The sequence below is a fragment of the Rattus norvegicus genome, chromosome 5, assembly GCF_036323735.1.
Source record: "Rattus norvegicus strain BN/NHsdMcwi chromosome 5, GRCr8, whole genome shotgun sequence".
Lineage (NCBI taxonomy): Eukaryota > Metazoa > Chordata > Mammalia > Rodentia > Muridae > Rattus > Rattus norvegicus.
Window position 1 is genome coordinate 100396664 of NC_086023.1, and position 18370 is coordinate 100415033.

Genomic DNA, 18370 nt, shown 5'->3' on the forward strand with positions numbered 1-18370 from the left:
GGGTGGTTTGATTTGCTTAAAATATTAATGAGATACATTAATTTCTGCTATAATTATTGTGAGAGAAGGATAAAACAAAATGAATGTTAGAATTTGGGGACATTGTGAAATCTTATGCAAGTTGAATTCAGAAAGAGCTATACCGACTTGCCTAACCCAAGTAGAGATGGCATATATCTTTTAGCAGAGCTTACAGGGGAATATTACTCATTCATATCTGCTTTCCAAGAAGGCTAGAGGTGCAGCTTGATGCCAGTGTGGACGCTGAATTGGACCCCTAATATGACCTAAAAAAGTTGGAAAAGGAGAAGAACAAAAGAGGCACAATGTACTGGACATAGTCTCTGAAAACAGACAAACAACAGAAGCAAAACAAATTCTGGGATTGGCTGAGGCTGTTTACTTGTCTGTTAACTAAGTACTTCTACTCTCTCTTTTCAAATGTTATTTGGTCTATGTGTATCTCACATATGTGCAGGTACCTACCGAGGCCAGAGGAGGGTATGGGAAGCTCTAGGGTTGCAGTGACAGGCAGTTATAAGCTATCTGACAAGGATGCAAGAACCAAATTCGGGGGCCTCTTCGAAGGCAGCGAGCGCTCTCAATCACTGAGGCATCTAGGTCTCTAGCCCAAAGTTCAATGATTCTTTTCTTTTTTTTTTTTTTTTAAAGATTTATTTATTTCATGTATATGAGTACACTGTAGCTATCTTCAAACACACCAGAAGAGGGCAGCAGATCTCATTACAGATGGCTGTGAGCCACCATGTGGGTGCTGGGATTTGAACTCAGGACCTCTGGAAGAGCAGTCAGTGCTCTTAACCACTGAGCCATCTCTCCAGCCCAATGATTCTTTTCATTTAGATTGTTTCATTTGAGGTGCGGCATGGGAGTAGAGGAGGCTCAGGGTGTGTCCCACCATGCAACTCTAGATGTCCTGGAACTCAGCATGTAGACCACGTCGGCCCAGAACTCACCGAGCTCTGCCTGCCTCTGTCTCCTAGCCATCATATTCACTACTATGAAATGAGATAGTCTCTTTTCTAATCGAGCACATGTGTTCTACAAGGTTTAGTAGACATGAGAACAGAGGCTCTAAGTTGATGACTAAGGAAGGAGAGGTTCCGGGGGACAGAATGTGTGCTATTCTCAGTCAGTGCACTACCTGGAAAGAGTTGCAGTCAGGTTGAGGAAGGGAGCGGATTCCTGGAGGTTTTAACCAACAGAGAGAAAAAGCATTTACTACTGATTAAGCACACAATCTCTGGATTCAGAGAAGGGTGTTTACCTTTATATAAAATGTCTCCTAACTGCGTGACTGTGTGAACTTTGTTGAAGTCAACTGAGCACTGACTGTGTTGTGTGCAACATGGTAAGAGGACCAACTTTCTTCTTAAATTTTATTTATTATTTATGTCACGTGTACACTTGTTGCTTTTGTTTTTGTTCTAATTTTATCTGCATATATGTCTGCATACCACGTGCATTTCTGATGCCTACAGATGCCAGAAAAGGACACCGAGTTCCCCTGGGACTGGAGTTATAGATGGTTATAAGTCTCTGAGTAGGTACTGGGAAGTGAACTCAGTTCCTCTGGAAGGGCAGAAAGCGCTTTCAAATGCTGGGCCATGTATTCAGCCCCTACTTAATTTATAATTTTATTTTAGAGGATGTGCTCTATGGTGGTTGTGATGGCATGACAAGATGCAGAATAATAAACACCAGTGAACAGTATTAAAGGGAAACTGTTAAATCCACTTCAACCAGTAAGAGAACACATCATTACTTATAGTCAAATCTTGAAATATATGAATAGACAGACAGACAGAGAAAGGGGGAGATAGAACAAAGAAAGCAAGGATGGGTAAAATTAAGAAAAAGAAAGAAAGAAAGAAAGAAAGAAAGAAAGAAAGAAAGAGAAAGGAAGGAAGGAAGGAAGGAAAAATGAAAGAAAAGAAAGAAGGAAGGAAAGAAAGAATAAACTGAAGGGAGAGGGATTAGCAGGAAGTGCAGTTGTAGGGAATAGCACACTCAAGACTCTGGACTCAATTCACAGCACTGGAGAGAGGAGACTGCTGTGAAGGGAAATAGCAAGAGAAACAGGAAGAGTTATGGTAAGGGAGAGCAGTGCATTGCTTAAGCTTGCAAGCTCTTCACAGTTGCGCATTCCTCCTCAAAACAGCTGAGGAGCACAGTGAGGCATTACCGTGATGAAAGCAGAAAAGAATGTTTAAGGGAACACCCACTGAGAGCAAAAGGAAATGGGAAAAGGGCCTTGGTATTGAACATAGACAAATGATTGACAGTGGGGTGCATGACTTAAAATTTTCCTTTCTCTATTGGTTGTTTCTTCTTTTTGTTGTTTGTTTAGTTTTTGGGGTTTTTTGTTTGTTGTTTTATTTTGTGTTTTTTCTTTGTTTCTGTTTGCTTGTTTCTTTCTTTTTTTAAACAGAGGGTTGCAAACAGAACTATTGAGACCCGTACATGCTTACTTGCCTCAGGTCGAATGAGGGCATATCTTCTTATTAGTTTGCTCGTTTCTTGAAACAGGTTTTTATTCTGTAATTTATGCCGGCCTCAAACTCTGCTATGCTCCTGCTTCAACCTCTAGATGCTAACATCTATTTCTTTTCTTTTTGCCTTTTCCTTGTATGTCTGACAGTTGATTAAAATGCTTGTTTAAACACTGTGAAATGCCCCTACCAAATCAGAACAGTAAATACCAACCCAGCTACAAACCCTTCAATCTATAATAGTGTCCTGCCTGCAAATTATGCTAGTGCAATGGTAATGGGAGTAGCCAAGACCTCATTTGATTTAAGGCCCCCTCCACCAGGAGGAACCCATACCTGATACTGCTTGAATGACCAAGAACCTCAGACTACATAGTCCACGGACCTAGGGGAAAACCAAAGACAACTCTTCTATTAAAGGCACATAGCAATAAAATGACTCTTAATAGCATTCTGCTATACTTAGAGATCAATGTATTGCAAATGTAAGTTTATCTTTCCCCCAAGACAGTCTCACTGAGAAAACAAACTACTCTTAAGAGTAGGTTGCTTGTCCACCAGAACATGGCTAACAGAAAAAGATGCCCAATGGCATTGAAGTTCCTTGCCACATTGGGGCTTTTTCTTCTTTTAGTTCTACCTTTTTTAATTGTTTTATTATTTTTATCTTTACCCCACAGGTCCTTTGAATATATAATATGGCTTTCCAGTTTTACGGAATTCCCAAGTGTGAAAATAAATGGACCTTTTCTTGGGCTGTTTTTTTTTTCTTCTTCTTCTGTTTGTTTGTCCTATTTCAATGTGCTAATTTTATCTTTTTAAAAATTTTACATTTTTATCCTTTACATGAGGAGAGACAGAAAAGGGATGGATCTAATTGGGATAGGAGGTGGGAGAAACGAGGAGGAGTAGAGGGAGGGAAAGCCATAAACAGAATGTATTGTATAAAAAAAAAAACCTATTTTCAAAAAAAGAAAAAAGATATGTAAAATGTGTGCCTTCTCAGACAGATATGGCTTGGCCTTTATGTACTCTCTTAACCAATGTGAACTTACATAAGCAGGAAAGGTGCTAAAACACAAAGTAAAGTTTCTGATTACACCCAGAAACCCAAGTTCTGTAAATCAGAGCTTAGATTCCAGTAAACTAGAAAAAAAAAATTCCCTAATTCCTATTCACAGTCAATTCTGAGTGATGTAATGTCAGGTTATATATCAACTAAATCATCTGGGACCCAACTACTTAATGGAATCTGTCTGGAGTTGACAGCAGGCAAAAGCAGTGCATGATTCTATCCTCTATCTGCTTTGGTTACCCTCTGGCTAGAGGTCTCACAATAGAACGCAGTCATCCCATTTAAGATGCTCATACACATCCCTGAACCCTGTCCGGTTCCGAGATCATACCTAGGTTGTGACTCTGTAGATTACTTCTGATCATATCTTCTCCCTTGGCCTCCGTACCAGGCAGCAGTGAGTCACAAGTTTAAACCAAAGGTGAAATGCTTTCTGGTACTGCATGACGTAATTTAAACAGAACTTAGCATGTTTTAACAGTAAACTTTGAAGTGTTTGAACTACCACAGACAAAGGTTATTATGGAATTAAGGGTCAACCACCACAAAGTCAGCTGCCATAGATGGTCTGGGAATAATATCACAGGAACGAAGTGGGGTGGGGCCGAGCCAACGAAGAGGGCGGGACTGAGCCATGGCCTTGTAGTTGCCTTTCATCTTGTGGAATGTCAGGGTGCCTTGACATTTTCTCCTTGACAAATTGCCCACACTCCTAGCATTTGCTTCTTCACATAGGTGCGGTCTCTCTGGCTGTAAGGTCACAATCCCATGACCCAGGACGGACTAGGTGCACATGTTTTCACTGGGACACTCTTTCACAAACACTTTGTTTCACACCTCCATAATTCCCTTGGGACCATCACTTGTGAGCCAAATCACTAACTGTCATGTCTACCCAGACCTACGTTCTCCAAATGAGGATCTGGCATCAGGTGTTGTAGGCCTTGTCCTTCCAAGGGTGTGAGAGTTCATAGGAATTGGGATCTGCCTTCCCACGTCCCGTTCCTTTCACTGAACAGGATTCTTATGCAAGAGCCCCAGTTAGTTTCCCATTTTTATTTCTTCTGTCTCTTACATTTTTGAGCTCTGTTTCAGCAAGTGTATGAACTCTCCTGATTCATCAGAAAAAAAATAATTTATATTTTTATATTTTGATTTCTTTTTTTTTTTTTTTTTTTTTTTGGTTCTTTTTTTCAGAGCTGGGGACCGAACCCAGGGCCTTGCGCTTCCTAGGTAAGCACTCTACCACTGAGCTAAATCCCCAGCCCCTATATTTTGATTTCTTAAAAGTGTATGTTCATCTGGGCATGATGCCACATACCTTTAATCCCAGCACTTTGGAGGAAGAGGCAGGTGGATCTCTTCTGAGTTTAAGGCTAGCCTGGTGTACATAGAAAGATCCAAGCCAGCCAAGACTATATAGTGAGATTGTCTTGGGGAGAAGGGGGAGGAAGGAAGGAAAGAAGAAAGGAAGAGAAGAAAAATAAAGAAAAGGACATGAAAAAATTTAAAAATATATGTTCAGTGGTAAAAGTACTTACCTTAATTTTATGAGGCCCCGAGTTAAAGCCTTACTGTAATATATTCCCCCAAAGGGCTGGAGAGATGGCTCAGTGGTTTAGAGCACCAACCCTGCAACCACATGGTGGCTCACAACCATCTGTAATGAGATCTGATGCTCTCTTCTGGTGTGTTTGAAGACAACTACAGCTTACATATATATAATAAATAAATACATTTAAAAAAATACACTCCCCCTAATATGTAGAGCAGAAGTGGAATCACTTAGTAATTCTGCCTTTGTTATTATTGTTTGTTTGTAATTTTGTTTTCGTTGTTTAGAGACAGGCTCTCTCTATGTATCCCTGGCTGGCCTGAAACTCACCAGGTAAAGCATACTGATCTCATACTCACAGAAATATGCCTGCTTCTGTCTGCCACGTGCTGCGATTAAAGGTGCGCTCCATCTTGTCCAGCCTGCTTTACATGTTCTATATTAGGACTAAAGATCATCTAAAGGTGAAGAAAACTGTCTATGGGGCTGCCAAGACGTCTCAGCTGCTCTTCCAGAGGACCTGGGTTCAATTCCCAGAGTGGGAATTGAACCATTTGTAACTCCAGTTCCAGGGGACCCAATATTCCTTCTTGACCTCTGAAGGCAACAGGCATACAAGTTGTATATATTTCAGGAAAAATACTTTTACATATTAAAAACAAACAAACAAGCAAACAAAAACCCAAAACACAGAAAATAACATGAAGTTGGTAATAGAATACAATTTAGGAGCGGTTCTAGCCTCCTTCCTTGCCACAAGTCAAACACTGAGTTTTTCATCCTTTGTAGTTTAAAATGTTTCTTTACATAGGAGGGTCAATGGTATTTGTTTTCTAGATTGCTTGGAGCATTAAACAGTAAAACCCTGTAGGGGTTGAGTGTAACTCCTATGCTCTGGATGTAACTGCTTCTGTCTAGTACTTTTCTACGTTCTCCCAATTTATCACAATTTTTGCTTTTCTGAGTTAAAATATTTTCCTGGTACAAAAAAAAGAAAGGTTGTCGCTGATTCATATAGGTAAAACCCTCACTACAACACATGTCCCCAAATGGGATATGACATAATGATAAATTTTAAATAAAATGACAAATTTAATAGACATAATGACCAGTAGCCATTGCTTTATTATTCTGAGAACATAATTATAGTACTTAACATAAGATACAAATACTCTGTATGCCTTCCTATGATCATGAAAATATTCTCACTGAATCACAAACGCTTTAAAAATCACACACGCCAATGAAGGCTAATTTTCAGCTGTGGTGTTCAGAGTGAGAGATTAGGGAGGAACGGGATGGTTTCAGTTACAATTCACTAATGTAAGATACACTGGGATATGGTGAATGGGGCTGTGATCCAATATGGTGTCCTTAAAAGAAGAAATGATTTGAAATATGTACACAGAAGAAAGGAGGAACAAATATGAAGGCGGTGGCCATAGCTGTGCTAACACAACCCAGGGGACACACTGGACACTCGACCGTTGCTTGAGACCTTTAGCTTATACAACTTTGAAATTATAAATTGTTATTGTTTTCAGCTAGCCACTCTGTGTGATTTTATGGCAGTCCAAGGAAACCAACACAAGCGATTGATTTCCTGAGCTTTCTCAAGTGTCACAGGTTTCTCCAGTCACAGTATTGCTGACACCTGGACTTCACATCACTTCAGTGATTTCCCTTCAGCAATTATAAAAACAGAAGTGTCCAGGAGTCAGCCCAAACCAGTTTGCAAGAGATTACTGTTAAATTTCCAGGAATTTTTGCAAACACTCTGCTGAACATTCCTACTATTTAAAACTTACGTTGTGTAAAATTTTGGTTAGGTAAATGAAAACAAATACAATAAACCCTCAAATGTCATTATCATTTCCTAATTTTTGACATTTGGCTGTTCTATGTTCTGGGATATATTTATTTACATGAGTAATTTGCTATTATTATTTACATAAATAGCACAGTCATTTACAGCGATCTGACCTGTGCAGTGGCAATACTATATTGACCTCTATTTGTGGATATCCTTCCCCAACTCAGAATCAGACTGATATAAGGAAGTATTTATTCCACTGTAGAACGTTACAAATCAGTTGCTTGCATATTTGCACAGTGCTTGTTGTAAACATTTACCAAAACAGAGTCAAAATTGTCGTCCTCTAAATCGTACTGGGATGGCTACCGAGGAAAGTACCAAGATTTCTCTGAGTCCAGTTTGAAAACAAAAAGCTGAGCAAAGCACGAGAGAGAAAATCAGGCACTGGTCCAAGCGATGAAGGCAGAGAGGGATTTGACAGGGATTGCAGAGTGGGGATAAGGGAGACTTAGATGCTAGTGACCTACTTTTAGCATTATATGCTAAATCTCTGCAGGAAGTGGCTAGCTCTGATTATAAATATTAATTAGATTTCCAAGAGCACTCTTTAAAGGCACTGTACTCTTTAGAGAGAAACATTTCAGATGTACAGAAGGTAAAACATAAATAGGAAAGTAATAGATAGGTGATAAATGACAATAGTTATACAGCCATCACAGGCACAACTTGCTCACGTTGGTAGTAAACTAAATGATGTTGCTAGGTAAACAGATCTAAACCAGCAACAAAATCATTAGGCCATTTAATGGTGTTTAAATGGGCCAGATAAAACTTTAGTGGCTTTCCTAGGTATATAATTCTCCTATATATAGGTAAGGTCAACATTCTTTAGCTTTGCTATGATGCCTTCCTTGTTCCGCCTATAAGCTGAACACAAATATTTACACCCACAGCAACTCTACGCTTTTAAATAAAAGATGCAAAGAACACACCTATTAAATGGTCACTTCCTAAAACGCTTAAGGGTAGTTTGACCCTGCTGGCAGCCTGATTTTCTTTTGCACTATAGAGTGGAGTTTCAGGTAGAGACTGCCTGAGTCATTGAACTCAGTGCCAGTAGGAGCTGGGAATTGGGCAGACTTTCAGGCAGTGCCAGACCAAAGGTTGTAGGGCGTTCTTATTTAATCAAAATGCTAGCAGCAGATTAAGTGACGAGTGCTGCTACAGACCGGGTCAAGTCCTGCCTGAGTTTGTTGCTCTGAGGTTCTCTCCTCACCAAGCCCCTCACCACCCATTCTGACCAGGAAGTAGTATTCTTATCGAGGAATGGGAAGAGGTATGTCTCACCTCAGTTTGCTGTGACCAGTGCATTCTTTGAGCTTGTGTCATCGGAGTCCCAAAATGCTCCTATTTAATCAACCCAACAGGGATTTCTCTATAATAAATAAGAGGCCTCTATTCTTCTCTGTGAACACAATCCAATGGTGGAGGAAGTTCAGTTTCTGTTCTCCACACTTTAACATCCATTCGTATTTGCACATGCATTTTAATAAATTAGAAAGACTAATGTAAGGCAGAACTAATGCAGCACCCAGACCCATCACCTACTAAAGCATAAAACCGGCCACACACAAACCTCGTGCTTTTACAGTTCTGTGTTTCAGTACATTAGGCCTGAGTAAACACCCCGTGCACCGGCAAGCACTGAGCTGGATGAGTAGGAACGGGCAGGGAGCTGTTAAAAGCGTGCAGCCAGGGTGTGTCCATCTTTGTTTTCTTCTCCCTGGTTTCCTTCTTGCACTGCTGAGAATACTATTCCCTGACCACTGCCCATCCAGAGCTCACAGTGGCAGCTTATGTCTAGTTTCCCACATCAAGGGATAAGCTACTGGCCAACCCTCTCACACTTTCCTCATAGGTAAATCTTTAACAGACACTGTGCTCAAGATGAAAACTGTTACAAAAAAAAATCCAATTTTCAGAAATTTGGAATGAGAAATATCATCATAGTAGAGCATAGTATAGCCATACTCTATTATAGGCCTAGAAGAATTGTAATTCTAAGTTGTTCCCCAAACCGGCTGCTCAAAACATTTCTATTTTAAACAAATATATCATAAGGCATCATAAAGAACACTTTTAAAACTTAGCATAACTAACCTTTTCTTTAAATGTTTAAATGTGTTTTACATTTCACCAGAACCAAACGATAACTATATACCATACACTTGTTTGATTGTTTGTTTCCAAACAGGATTTCTCAGTGTAGCCCTGGCTCTCCTGGAACTTGCTCTGGAGACCAGGTTGGTCTCCAACTCAGAGATCTGACTGCCTCTGTGTCCAGATTGCTGGGATTTAAGGCATGCACCACCACCGCCCACCTATAATACACTTTTTATTATAAGGTCAACTACTGTCTTAGTTATAGATAGGCACTCTGGTGAGGATAACTCAACAACGACTTGTTGAACAAAGATCAAACTAGAGATCGAACACATGAGGTTTGCTTTGCATTCAGCTCTGTGTTGGACTTTGTACAGTTTATAATAAAAAGCTGCCCGTGACTCAAATGAGAAGCGTCCATAATTACAGGCCACAGTGCAATCCTCATGCAAGGAGCTTGTGGCGGGCCAGCTTTAAAACCATACATGCCGTTTTATGGCAGAGCTGAGATTTAATTTGGTTCTCCTTAGATTATTCCATAAATGGTAGTTTTGACTGTGAAATGAGCCACCTAACTTACAACATTTCTTTTCTTTCTTTCTTTTTTTTTTTTCATTTAAAAAACAGTTAACACATGCAAAGGTCTGGCTTGTTGACAAGACAATTTCAGCAATGTTTTCTCTGACAGGAGATATTTCACTCAGAAGGTCTATGCTTTTTCTCCTTTTAAGGTTTCTTAGATGAGAAAATGACATAAACAAACTCCAAACTCCAGTTATCTGTTGTTTGGAATGGAAAAGCTGAATGGGAAGGGAGGCCAGAAGAACAAGGACACAACCTCTACCGGTTCCAGAAAAAAAAAAAGGATCAACTTGGAAATACTTCAATGGAAGCCAAAAATTATAGTTTAGTGTGTTGAAAAATACTACTCTCAACTCTCACTGACACAAATATGATGTTCAAACAATCTTATAATCTATGTACTTTATGCTAATTTACTTGGTAGAAGTAGTCCAGATTAATAGTTTAAAAAGTTGTGGTTCTTCCTAAATAGTGACAAATTATAGGTAAATTATCAAAGAAAACAAGTATGATTTCACTAGTTATTCTCAGAGTTTTCTTCTATAATTAAAGAGAAAGGATTCAGCAATTTTCTCAATTTAAAATTCCCCTGTCCCCTCAGTATTCATATATATATACTCATATATATATTCATATATATATTCATATATATATATGTACTCTGGCTATTCTATTCTTCATTTCTGATTAGGGTAATATACTGGAATATTGGTAAGGCAATTATATCTCATTGTACATTTTCACTTAACTATTTATTGATTGAATTTCTCCGTTCTTTGGGGAGTTATTGGGTAAGATTTCTAATGCTATGTTTACTGGCTTTATTAAGTTGTGGGATAGAAAACGACATCAAATTTAGCCATTCTTCTGCCTCTAATGTTAAAAATGTGTTCTACAGGTTGTAGTTGTCAGAGTACTTTAGCAGGGAAAACGTTTAACTTAGTAACCTAATATAGATATGCTCAGCTGAGGCAGAACTTGTGTGTCAGTTTCTTAGCTTTAGGATTGGAAATCTTGCTGCTCTTCTTGTCTGTGACATACGGTACAAGGGTTGGCTCTGCTTTGGTCCACCTGCCAGCCGAGTTTAAAGTTTCCGAGGCTCTGAGGAACACAATGACTTGGATGAGACAGCCTAAAAGGAAAGGACACTGCTGCAGCAACCAGGAAGCCCCTGAACCCCTGCTAAGCTAAGCGTGTCTTTTTTTTTTTTTTTATTATTTTTTTTAATTCGTCTACACCGCATACCCACACGAAGAACCCACTTCTTTCATTGATCAGAGATTTTTATTTTCTGACCGTTCAAGATAGCCTGATCTTTGGCGACATATGGCTGGAAAATGAAACGACCCGGCAGTGTGGCCACATCGTTATTCTGTGTGGTGTAATACCAGATGGGCACCGTGAACGGCGCAGGGACGTGAATGGACAGTTTGAAATGGGAATTTTCCCCCATCGAGCAGGTTCCATTTCCCTCTCCGGTCTCTCGCTATAACGTACTAGCTTTTGCCCTTCTCTGCAGTATCAATTAACTCGACTTGGCGGTGGAGTGGCCAGAAAGGAAGGAATGAAGCGATCTGGCTAATCTTGCTAGCTGCGGAGCAGCAGAGCCTGAAACTGCGGCCGGGTGCAGATCTGCCGACTGCGCCCGGGGCATGGAGCGCACGGGCGCCTACGGGGACCCAGGCCGGGCCCGGGGAGCCCAGTGCTGAGCTCTAGAGCCCGCCAGGCCGCCGCCTCCTCGCGCCCTCTGCCTTTACTGTCAGTGTCGCCCCTCGCAAAGAGTCATGGAAGACGGTCCGCTGCCAGATCTCAGAGACATCGAGCTGAAGCTGGGGCGCAAAGTGCCCGAGAGCCTAGCGCGCTCGCTGCGCGGGGAGGAGCCGGCGCCCCGGGAAGGGGCTGCGGACCCCAGCGGGGTTGGTGGGAGCTGCAGCAGCAGCAGTAGCTGCAGCAGCTTCGCGCCCTCCGTGTCCTCCTCGTCTTCATCCTCCCCTGCCTCCGGCTCCCCACGACGTAGCCACCCCAGCGCCCTGGAGAGGCTAGAGACCAAACTGCACATCCTCAGGCAGGAGATGGTGAGTGTGATGCGTCAGAGGCGACCTGGGGACCCGGGGCCTGGGACCCGAGAGGCCGGCCAGGAGCGGGGGAGAAGCCAGGAGGAGGTGAGCGGGAGCGCGCCTCTAGACTCGGCTACAGCTAGGCTTGAACCCTGAGGACTTTGCTCGGTCACGGGGTACCCTGGCAGCTCAGTCGGCTCCGCTCTACTTTCTGATAATACTACTCACTGCGCACCACTCTGCAGCTGCCAGCCCCAGATTCTCCCGCTCTAGCCAGCTGAAGGCCCGCAGTTAACTGCGCGGGTCTGGGCCTGCTGTGAGCGGTTTATGTTTTGCCTTGGTTCAAAGGGTGGTTTAGTCCAATGCACTTAGCGCTGAAATGCCTCCCAGCTGGCCGAGAGGTGGCGCGGCGGGGTCCTTGCAGCCTGCCTCGGTAGTTTGCTCTCCTCCACCCTCCCCTTTTTGCAGCAGCTGCAGCTGTCCCAAGGCCACTGTTGAGTAGATTCGCCACAGCTGGTTCTGAAAACAATGGCTCCTCGCCCTTGATGTGCCACTGAATGGCTTGTTTCACTGTTTTGATCCCGGAGAGCAGGTGACCCTGAGCCCAGGGATTCGCTAATGACTGCCTCCTACCCTTTCCTCTAGTCTTCAGTCAGCACTTGTTTTCTCTACCATTTCTGTTAACCTCGGATTAGGACAATGGGTCAAGTAGGTCTAAGACTCGTTCTGTTCTTCCGGATGTCCTTAGACTAAGGCATTTATTCATTTGCCTTGAGCTCTTGGGCGAGTCTTGGCCTCTACAGATCTCAGTCTGTGATCTTTACAATGATGAGCTTATTGGAGGAAATTATCTTTCTAAGCTTTTTGAACCCAATGGCCACAAACCAATAGCATTTTCTAATAACTTGGAGAGGAGGAAAATTTCAACAGAGGCTCTCAGTCTCCCAGGGTGGGGTGAGAAGGGCTTTCTACAAAAGTAGTCTGTGGGGGTTCCCATCTAAGTTTCCTTCCGTTCTTATTTTCTGTGATAGGGAGACCCCCCGTCATAAATTCGAAGAAAAAAGTCTTCAGAGATCATGACCTACTAAAACACTATCGAATATTACTCTAAAGACCCTCACTAGATCTCCAAACATGGTCTACTTGAAGACTTCCTGTCTTCAGTACTTGCTTACCATTCGAAAAGGTTCCAGATATTGAAATATATGTATATATTTCTACGTGCAACTGAATATTATATGTGGATATATACTATGTGCATTGCAAATTATTTTTATTACTATTCATATTTCACTGCCTAAATACACATATACATGTTATATATATTAATCACTACAAATGTTACATAGTTGCCATATCTTAGTAAGCAATGAGCTCTGAAATATGCAATTAAAAAAAAAAAACAAAGGAGGTGACATTGCTTAGACTCCAAGCGTCTAAAACATCTCCCAAGTTCAAAGTCACTACTGGTCTAGGCCGTGGTTCTCAACCTGTGGGTCTAGACCCCATCTGAGGTCACGTATCAGATATCTTGCATATTAGATATTTATGCTAAAACTAATAAAGTCACAAAGTTACAGTTATGAAGTAGCAATGAAATAATTTTATGGTTCAGGGCCACCGCGGCATGAAGTTCGATGCATTAGAAAGGTTGGGAACCACTGGTCTCGGAGGATGTAAAGATGCCGGCTCCTAAGTCTGATGACCTGAGCTTGATACCCAGGATTCCCAGGGAGAACCGGCTCCCACAACTGCTCTCTGACTTCTACACAAGCACCGCGGTGTCACGTGCACCTGCCCGCCTCATAAACTAAATGATAAAAATGATATAAAACCTTTTTTTTTTTCTTTTCGGAGCTGGGGACCGAACCCAGGGCCTTGCGCTTGCTAGACAAGCGCTCTACCACTGAGCTAAATCCCCAACTCCGATATAAAACCTTTTAATCAATGAGTTTGTCCGTGAAGAGCTTTCAATTTCTTATGCTACTTCGGCTTTTATTTGTAGTATTGAATTCTGTAGGATAAGGAGAACTGGTCATTTTCAACCATGAATACCTACCAGACATCTGTTTTTCCTAATGAAAATTTCCAAGTTGGCAAAAAATTCTTTCAGCTGTGTCTTCCTATTCATAATGATAATGGCGTATCAGTTTTCTTAAAAATATTTTTGCTTTACGTGTGTGAATGGTTTCTCTGAATGAATGTCTGTATGCTGCATTCAAACCTGGTGTCCTCAAAGGCCAGAAAACAGTGTTATATACACCAGAACTGGAATTACCGACAGTTGTGAGCTACCACGTGGGTGCTAGAACTGAACACGGGTCCTTTGAAGGAGAAACAAGTGGTCACAACTGTCCAACCATTTCTCTAGCACTCCGGTTCTAATTTTTGAAAAGACAAATAGACAATAGCAATAAATGAATGAATCTCCATTGGATTCTCTGTGAGGTCTGTAGACTCAGAGAAAAGTATGCCACAGTGGATGCTTTGGGATAAACTCTGTGTTCTAATAAAAGTCTCCATTGAGCCCATCTCTCCAACACTGGCTTCACTTGGAAGGCAGGGGAGGTATATTCATCTTAACTCTGCACAGGTGCATGTGTAGGCTGACATCACGTGCACTCCTCCATCAGTCTCCATCTCGCATACTGAGGCATCCATCGCCCATCTGTCTAGTCTAGCTAGCCAGCTTGTTCACTGGATTGCAGGAATGCATTTGGTATGGGTGTGGGAGCTAGGGATCCTAACTCCGGCCCTCATGCTTGTGAGGCAAGCACATTTCCCACCGAACACCTCTGAAGCATCCCTTCCGCCCTCAGTCATCTCTGTTTCTGCTTCTGCGGATAACATCTTTTATCCTTGTCTGTAAATGCTGTAGTCATTGCTCTTAGAAATCCAGAAGGTGGTTTGTAAGGCAGAAAGGTGGGTAAAGACATTAAAGTTGGATAGGAAGCTGTTTCTGGCCAAACTCCTTAGTGTTGAAACCCTTCTTAATAGTACAAATGTGCCATGTGCAAGGAAAATATCGATAAGGACATTTGTAAGCATAACTTGATACAAGACATCAAATCTAAGTAATTTTAGGATGTTTTGGGGAAAGAAACAAAATTTTCAATGCAAACGGTTCTTACTTTGAATTTAGAGATTAGGAAATTTGCTAATTCAAGAGAGAAATGTAGAATTACATGTGAAATTTATTATGAAGCTAGAGGTATGTATTGGGCCTCTGATACAAAATTTACCCAAGAATCCTGTGAGTGGTGGCAGCACTTGGGAAACAGAAGCAGGAAGGTTTCTATGAATTCCGGGACAGCCAGGCCTACACAGTGAGACCTTGTCATAAAAAAACAAAACAAAAAAAAATCAAAACAAAACACAGCGCAATATATAGAAGATAAAACAAAATCTGTACAATCGGATTTGTTTATTACTTCTCAGCTCATTTTAATGTATGTCATATCATTTGTACCTAAGATTAGACGACAACAAAGGAGGTATTTTCATCCACACTTGAAAAAAAAAAACCTGTCTTGACATAGAATTGGGTTGAGAATGCAGACTAAAGCCACACAATTAGTGAACAAAATTATCATTTGAACTTATAGCACCCGATTTTATGTACTGTGCTATTTTTCCCCCCACACTGGTCTGTATTCCAGAAATTTCTTTTTAGAAAATGTAGTTTAGCTCTTGCAAATCTGTGATATCTTAGTACCTTCCTCGTAAAATGATAAGAAACCCACAAAACAAGCCCTTGGGATTTGTGGCAGGTGCTGTTGTGAGTGTGAACTCATTTATCAGTCAGTAATTTTGTGTGTGTGTGTGTGTGTGTGTGTGTGTGTGTGTGTGTGTGTGTGTGTGAACTTACAAGGGATCTAATGCACAGTCCTGGTGTTGCCTCCTAGAGCAGTATTAGAGAGTCAAAGTCTGCTGTGGTCTAGGAGAGGCACTGACCGTGGGAGGGACCATGTGGATCCCAGTCAGGGGTCTCTCAGGAGCAGACCCTTTACAAACTTTAGGTGGGCTGGAGTCATTGTGAAAGCAGACATGAAAACACTGTGTCCTGATTTCCACATTGGGAGCCATAGTTTGCAGATTTTAATATCGGTGAGCATAGAATTCCGAAGTTTGTGACTTAGACTTTCTTACCCTAACACATCACATACTGCAACTGGTTGTCAGCTTTTGTCTTTAGTGAAGTTTGGACTAGACACACATACACATATGGGAGAAAACATGATTTCAAGAGGTGACTCAGTGGTTAAGAGCACTTGCTGCTTCTGCAGAGAGCCCTGGTTCAGTTCCCTGTACCCACATACATACATGCAGGCAAAACACTCAAATAACATAACATAAAATAAATAAATCTAATTTTTTTAAGAAAAAAATCATAAATGATACTAGAACGCAAATTAAAATGTTTGAAAAAATCTTGAAAATAGATTTCTGCTTGACTTTTATGGATACTTTTCTTACTGATTTTTTACTATACCCCTTCCCTATTTTAAATGACTTCTTTATTTTTGTTATTAAAAAACTTTGAAATTCCCTTAAAAGCAAGTTTTAATTTTATTAGCTTCACACTTGGCTTTGGGTACACTTCAAGATAGGCAGGGAGATTTTTATTACTTGGTTGCCTCTAGGTAGAAGGTGGGAAGTGGAGGCATTTTCCTTAATGAGTTCTCAAGATGGTTGAAAAGATAAACTAGGAATATAATTTGGCCAGAGAATGATTACAAGCCAACATGTCAGCGGGCGCCCAGATGCTACATTTGAGACAGGGGAGCCTGGCTGTGGATGTGACTCATGAGGATGAGCCCTTCTGACTCATGAGGTGATCCTGGCAATCATGTTAATTAAGGGTTTAACCTAGGGATAAAGACATGGAGGACAGCTAGTTCCCAGCAGTAGCTGCTTCTGTCTTTTTGCCCATGAAATGTTAGTATTCTTAATGTAATAAGTAATCTTTTAGGAGGCGTACTTTCCTAACGAGTGGGTCTTGGATTGACAGCAGCCCTAATGTCACTTTGCTAGAAGCTCATTGACAATAAACAGAGAACTTGAAAACCATTACATTTCCACAAACTATTGTCTGAGCATGCCTGTGTGAGAGAGACCGAGGACAACTCAGGAATTGGTTTCCTACCATGTAAGTCCTGGGACTTAACTCAGGTTATCAAATGTGCTAAGCCATGTTGCAGACCCGGACCCAATAAATAACATAACTAGCTTCCTTCCTCCTTTTTTTTTTTTTTTTTTTTTTTTTTTTTTTTGGAGACCGGGTCTCACTGCATATGATAACCCTGGCTGGCTTCAAACTCACAGAGTCAACTACCTGTGTCCCTCAAGTGCTCAAATTAAATGAATGCACCACCACACCCATCCTCAGAACATTTTTTAGGAGAAAAGAATTTCCTCCATACAGGTTGCATAACAGAAGCATGCTGCATTGTTTAAAAAAAGAATTCTAAACTCAGAGCATTTATTCTGTGCCGACATAAAAATATACCTCTTATCTTCCATTTAAGTGAGCCACATTGAAAAGGTGTTTTCCCACTTTGGGACTTTAGTTTTTAAGGTACAACTATGGAATTAAGATTCCTGTGAAAGTCTTTGGAATCCCTGACCATCTGTTAATGTGAGATGGAATCACGGGGTCTCCTGGACTCACTGGAACTGAAGTTACAGAGTTGGGAGCCATCCTGTGGCTTATGGGGGACAAAAACTACAAGGACAGTATGTGCTTTTACCAGCTGAGCTGTCTCTCAGCCCCTTGAATTTTCTTTCAGTCCTCCACTTTTACTATTCAAATGGTAGCATTCTGGTTTGCCAGGGCCTGGGTAGACTTTGGAAGGGGCTTTTAAACTCAGGCAGGGGCCGGGAAGGTGGCATAATGCATAAAGTGTTTTCTGAGCAACACTATGGACCTGAATTTAAAGCCTCAGCAGTAAAGTCTGTAACCCCAGCATGGGGTAGGGAAGAGAGAGGAGGAGCCATATAGCTTCACAACCCCATAGGCCCATAATCTAGTTCAGTTGGTAAGCTCCAAGTTCAGTGCAGGAACCATCCCCCAAATTTGGTGAAGACCAATAGAAAAAAAAAATCACTCAAAATTGATCATTAATCTCTGTCCTACACAAACACACACACACACACACACACACACACACACACACACACACACACACACACAGAGAGAGAGAGAGAGAGAGAGAGAGAGAGAGAGAGAGAGAGAGAGAGAGAGAGAGAGAATATGAATGAATGAATATGAACTGGAGCTTCAGATGAATCTATAACAAGTTGATACCAGTATGTATAGGTTGTTAGGCCAACGGAATAGAATCTTCCTATGCAGCCCTAACTGGTTCTTCCTATGCAGACTAACTGTCTGTGAAGAACAGTCTAACCTTGAACTCACAGAGATTCTCCAAACTTTGCCTCCAGAGAGCTGGGGTTAAAGGTATGTGCCATCATGCCCAGATATATTCATAACTCTTAGAGGCTCATGATTCAGGTATTTTTCTAAGTTCAATCAATCAATAGTTTTCCATGATTCTTTTATTTATGATAACCATCATCTGTCATACACACGTTGCTTCAAAGCAGAGC

The 18370-nt window shown here is 41.3% G+C and overlaps 1 protein-coding gene across 2 annotated transcripts in view; it reads left to right on the plus strand.

Moving 5' to 3' along the window:
- The first annotated feature begins 6257 nt into the window (after positions 1–6257).
- The window catches only part of Lurap1l (leucine rich adaptor protein 1-like), a 52559-nt gene continuing 40446 nt past the window's right edge, over positions 6258–18370 (plus strand). Inside the window, exon 1 of one of the 2 annotated variants that reach the window (XM_063287940.1) lies at positions 6258–11866. In XM_063287940.1, coding sequence (XP_063144010.1) covers positions 11489–11866 — 378 coding nt within the window. In that variant the 5' untranslated portion in view covers positions 6258–11488. The remainder of the gene's footprint in view (positions 11867–18370) is intronic. The other variant, NM_001025022.1, reaches the window with a different exon arrangement.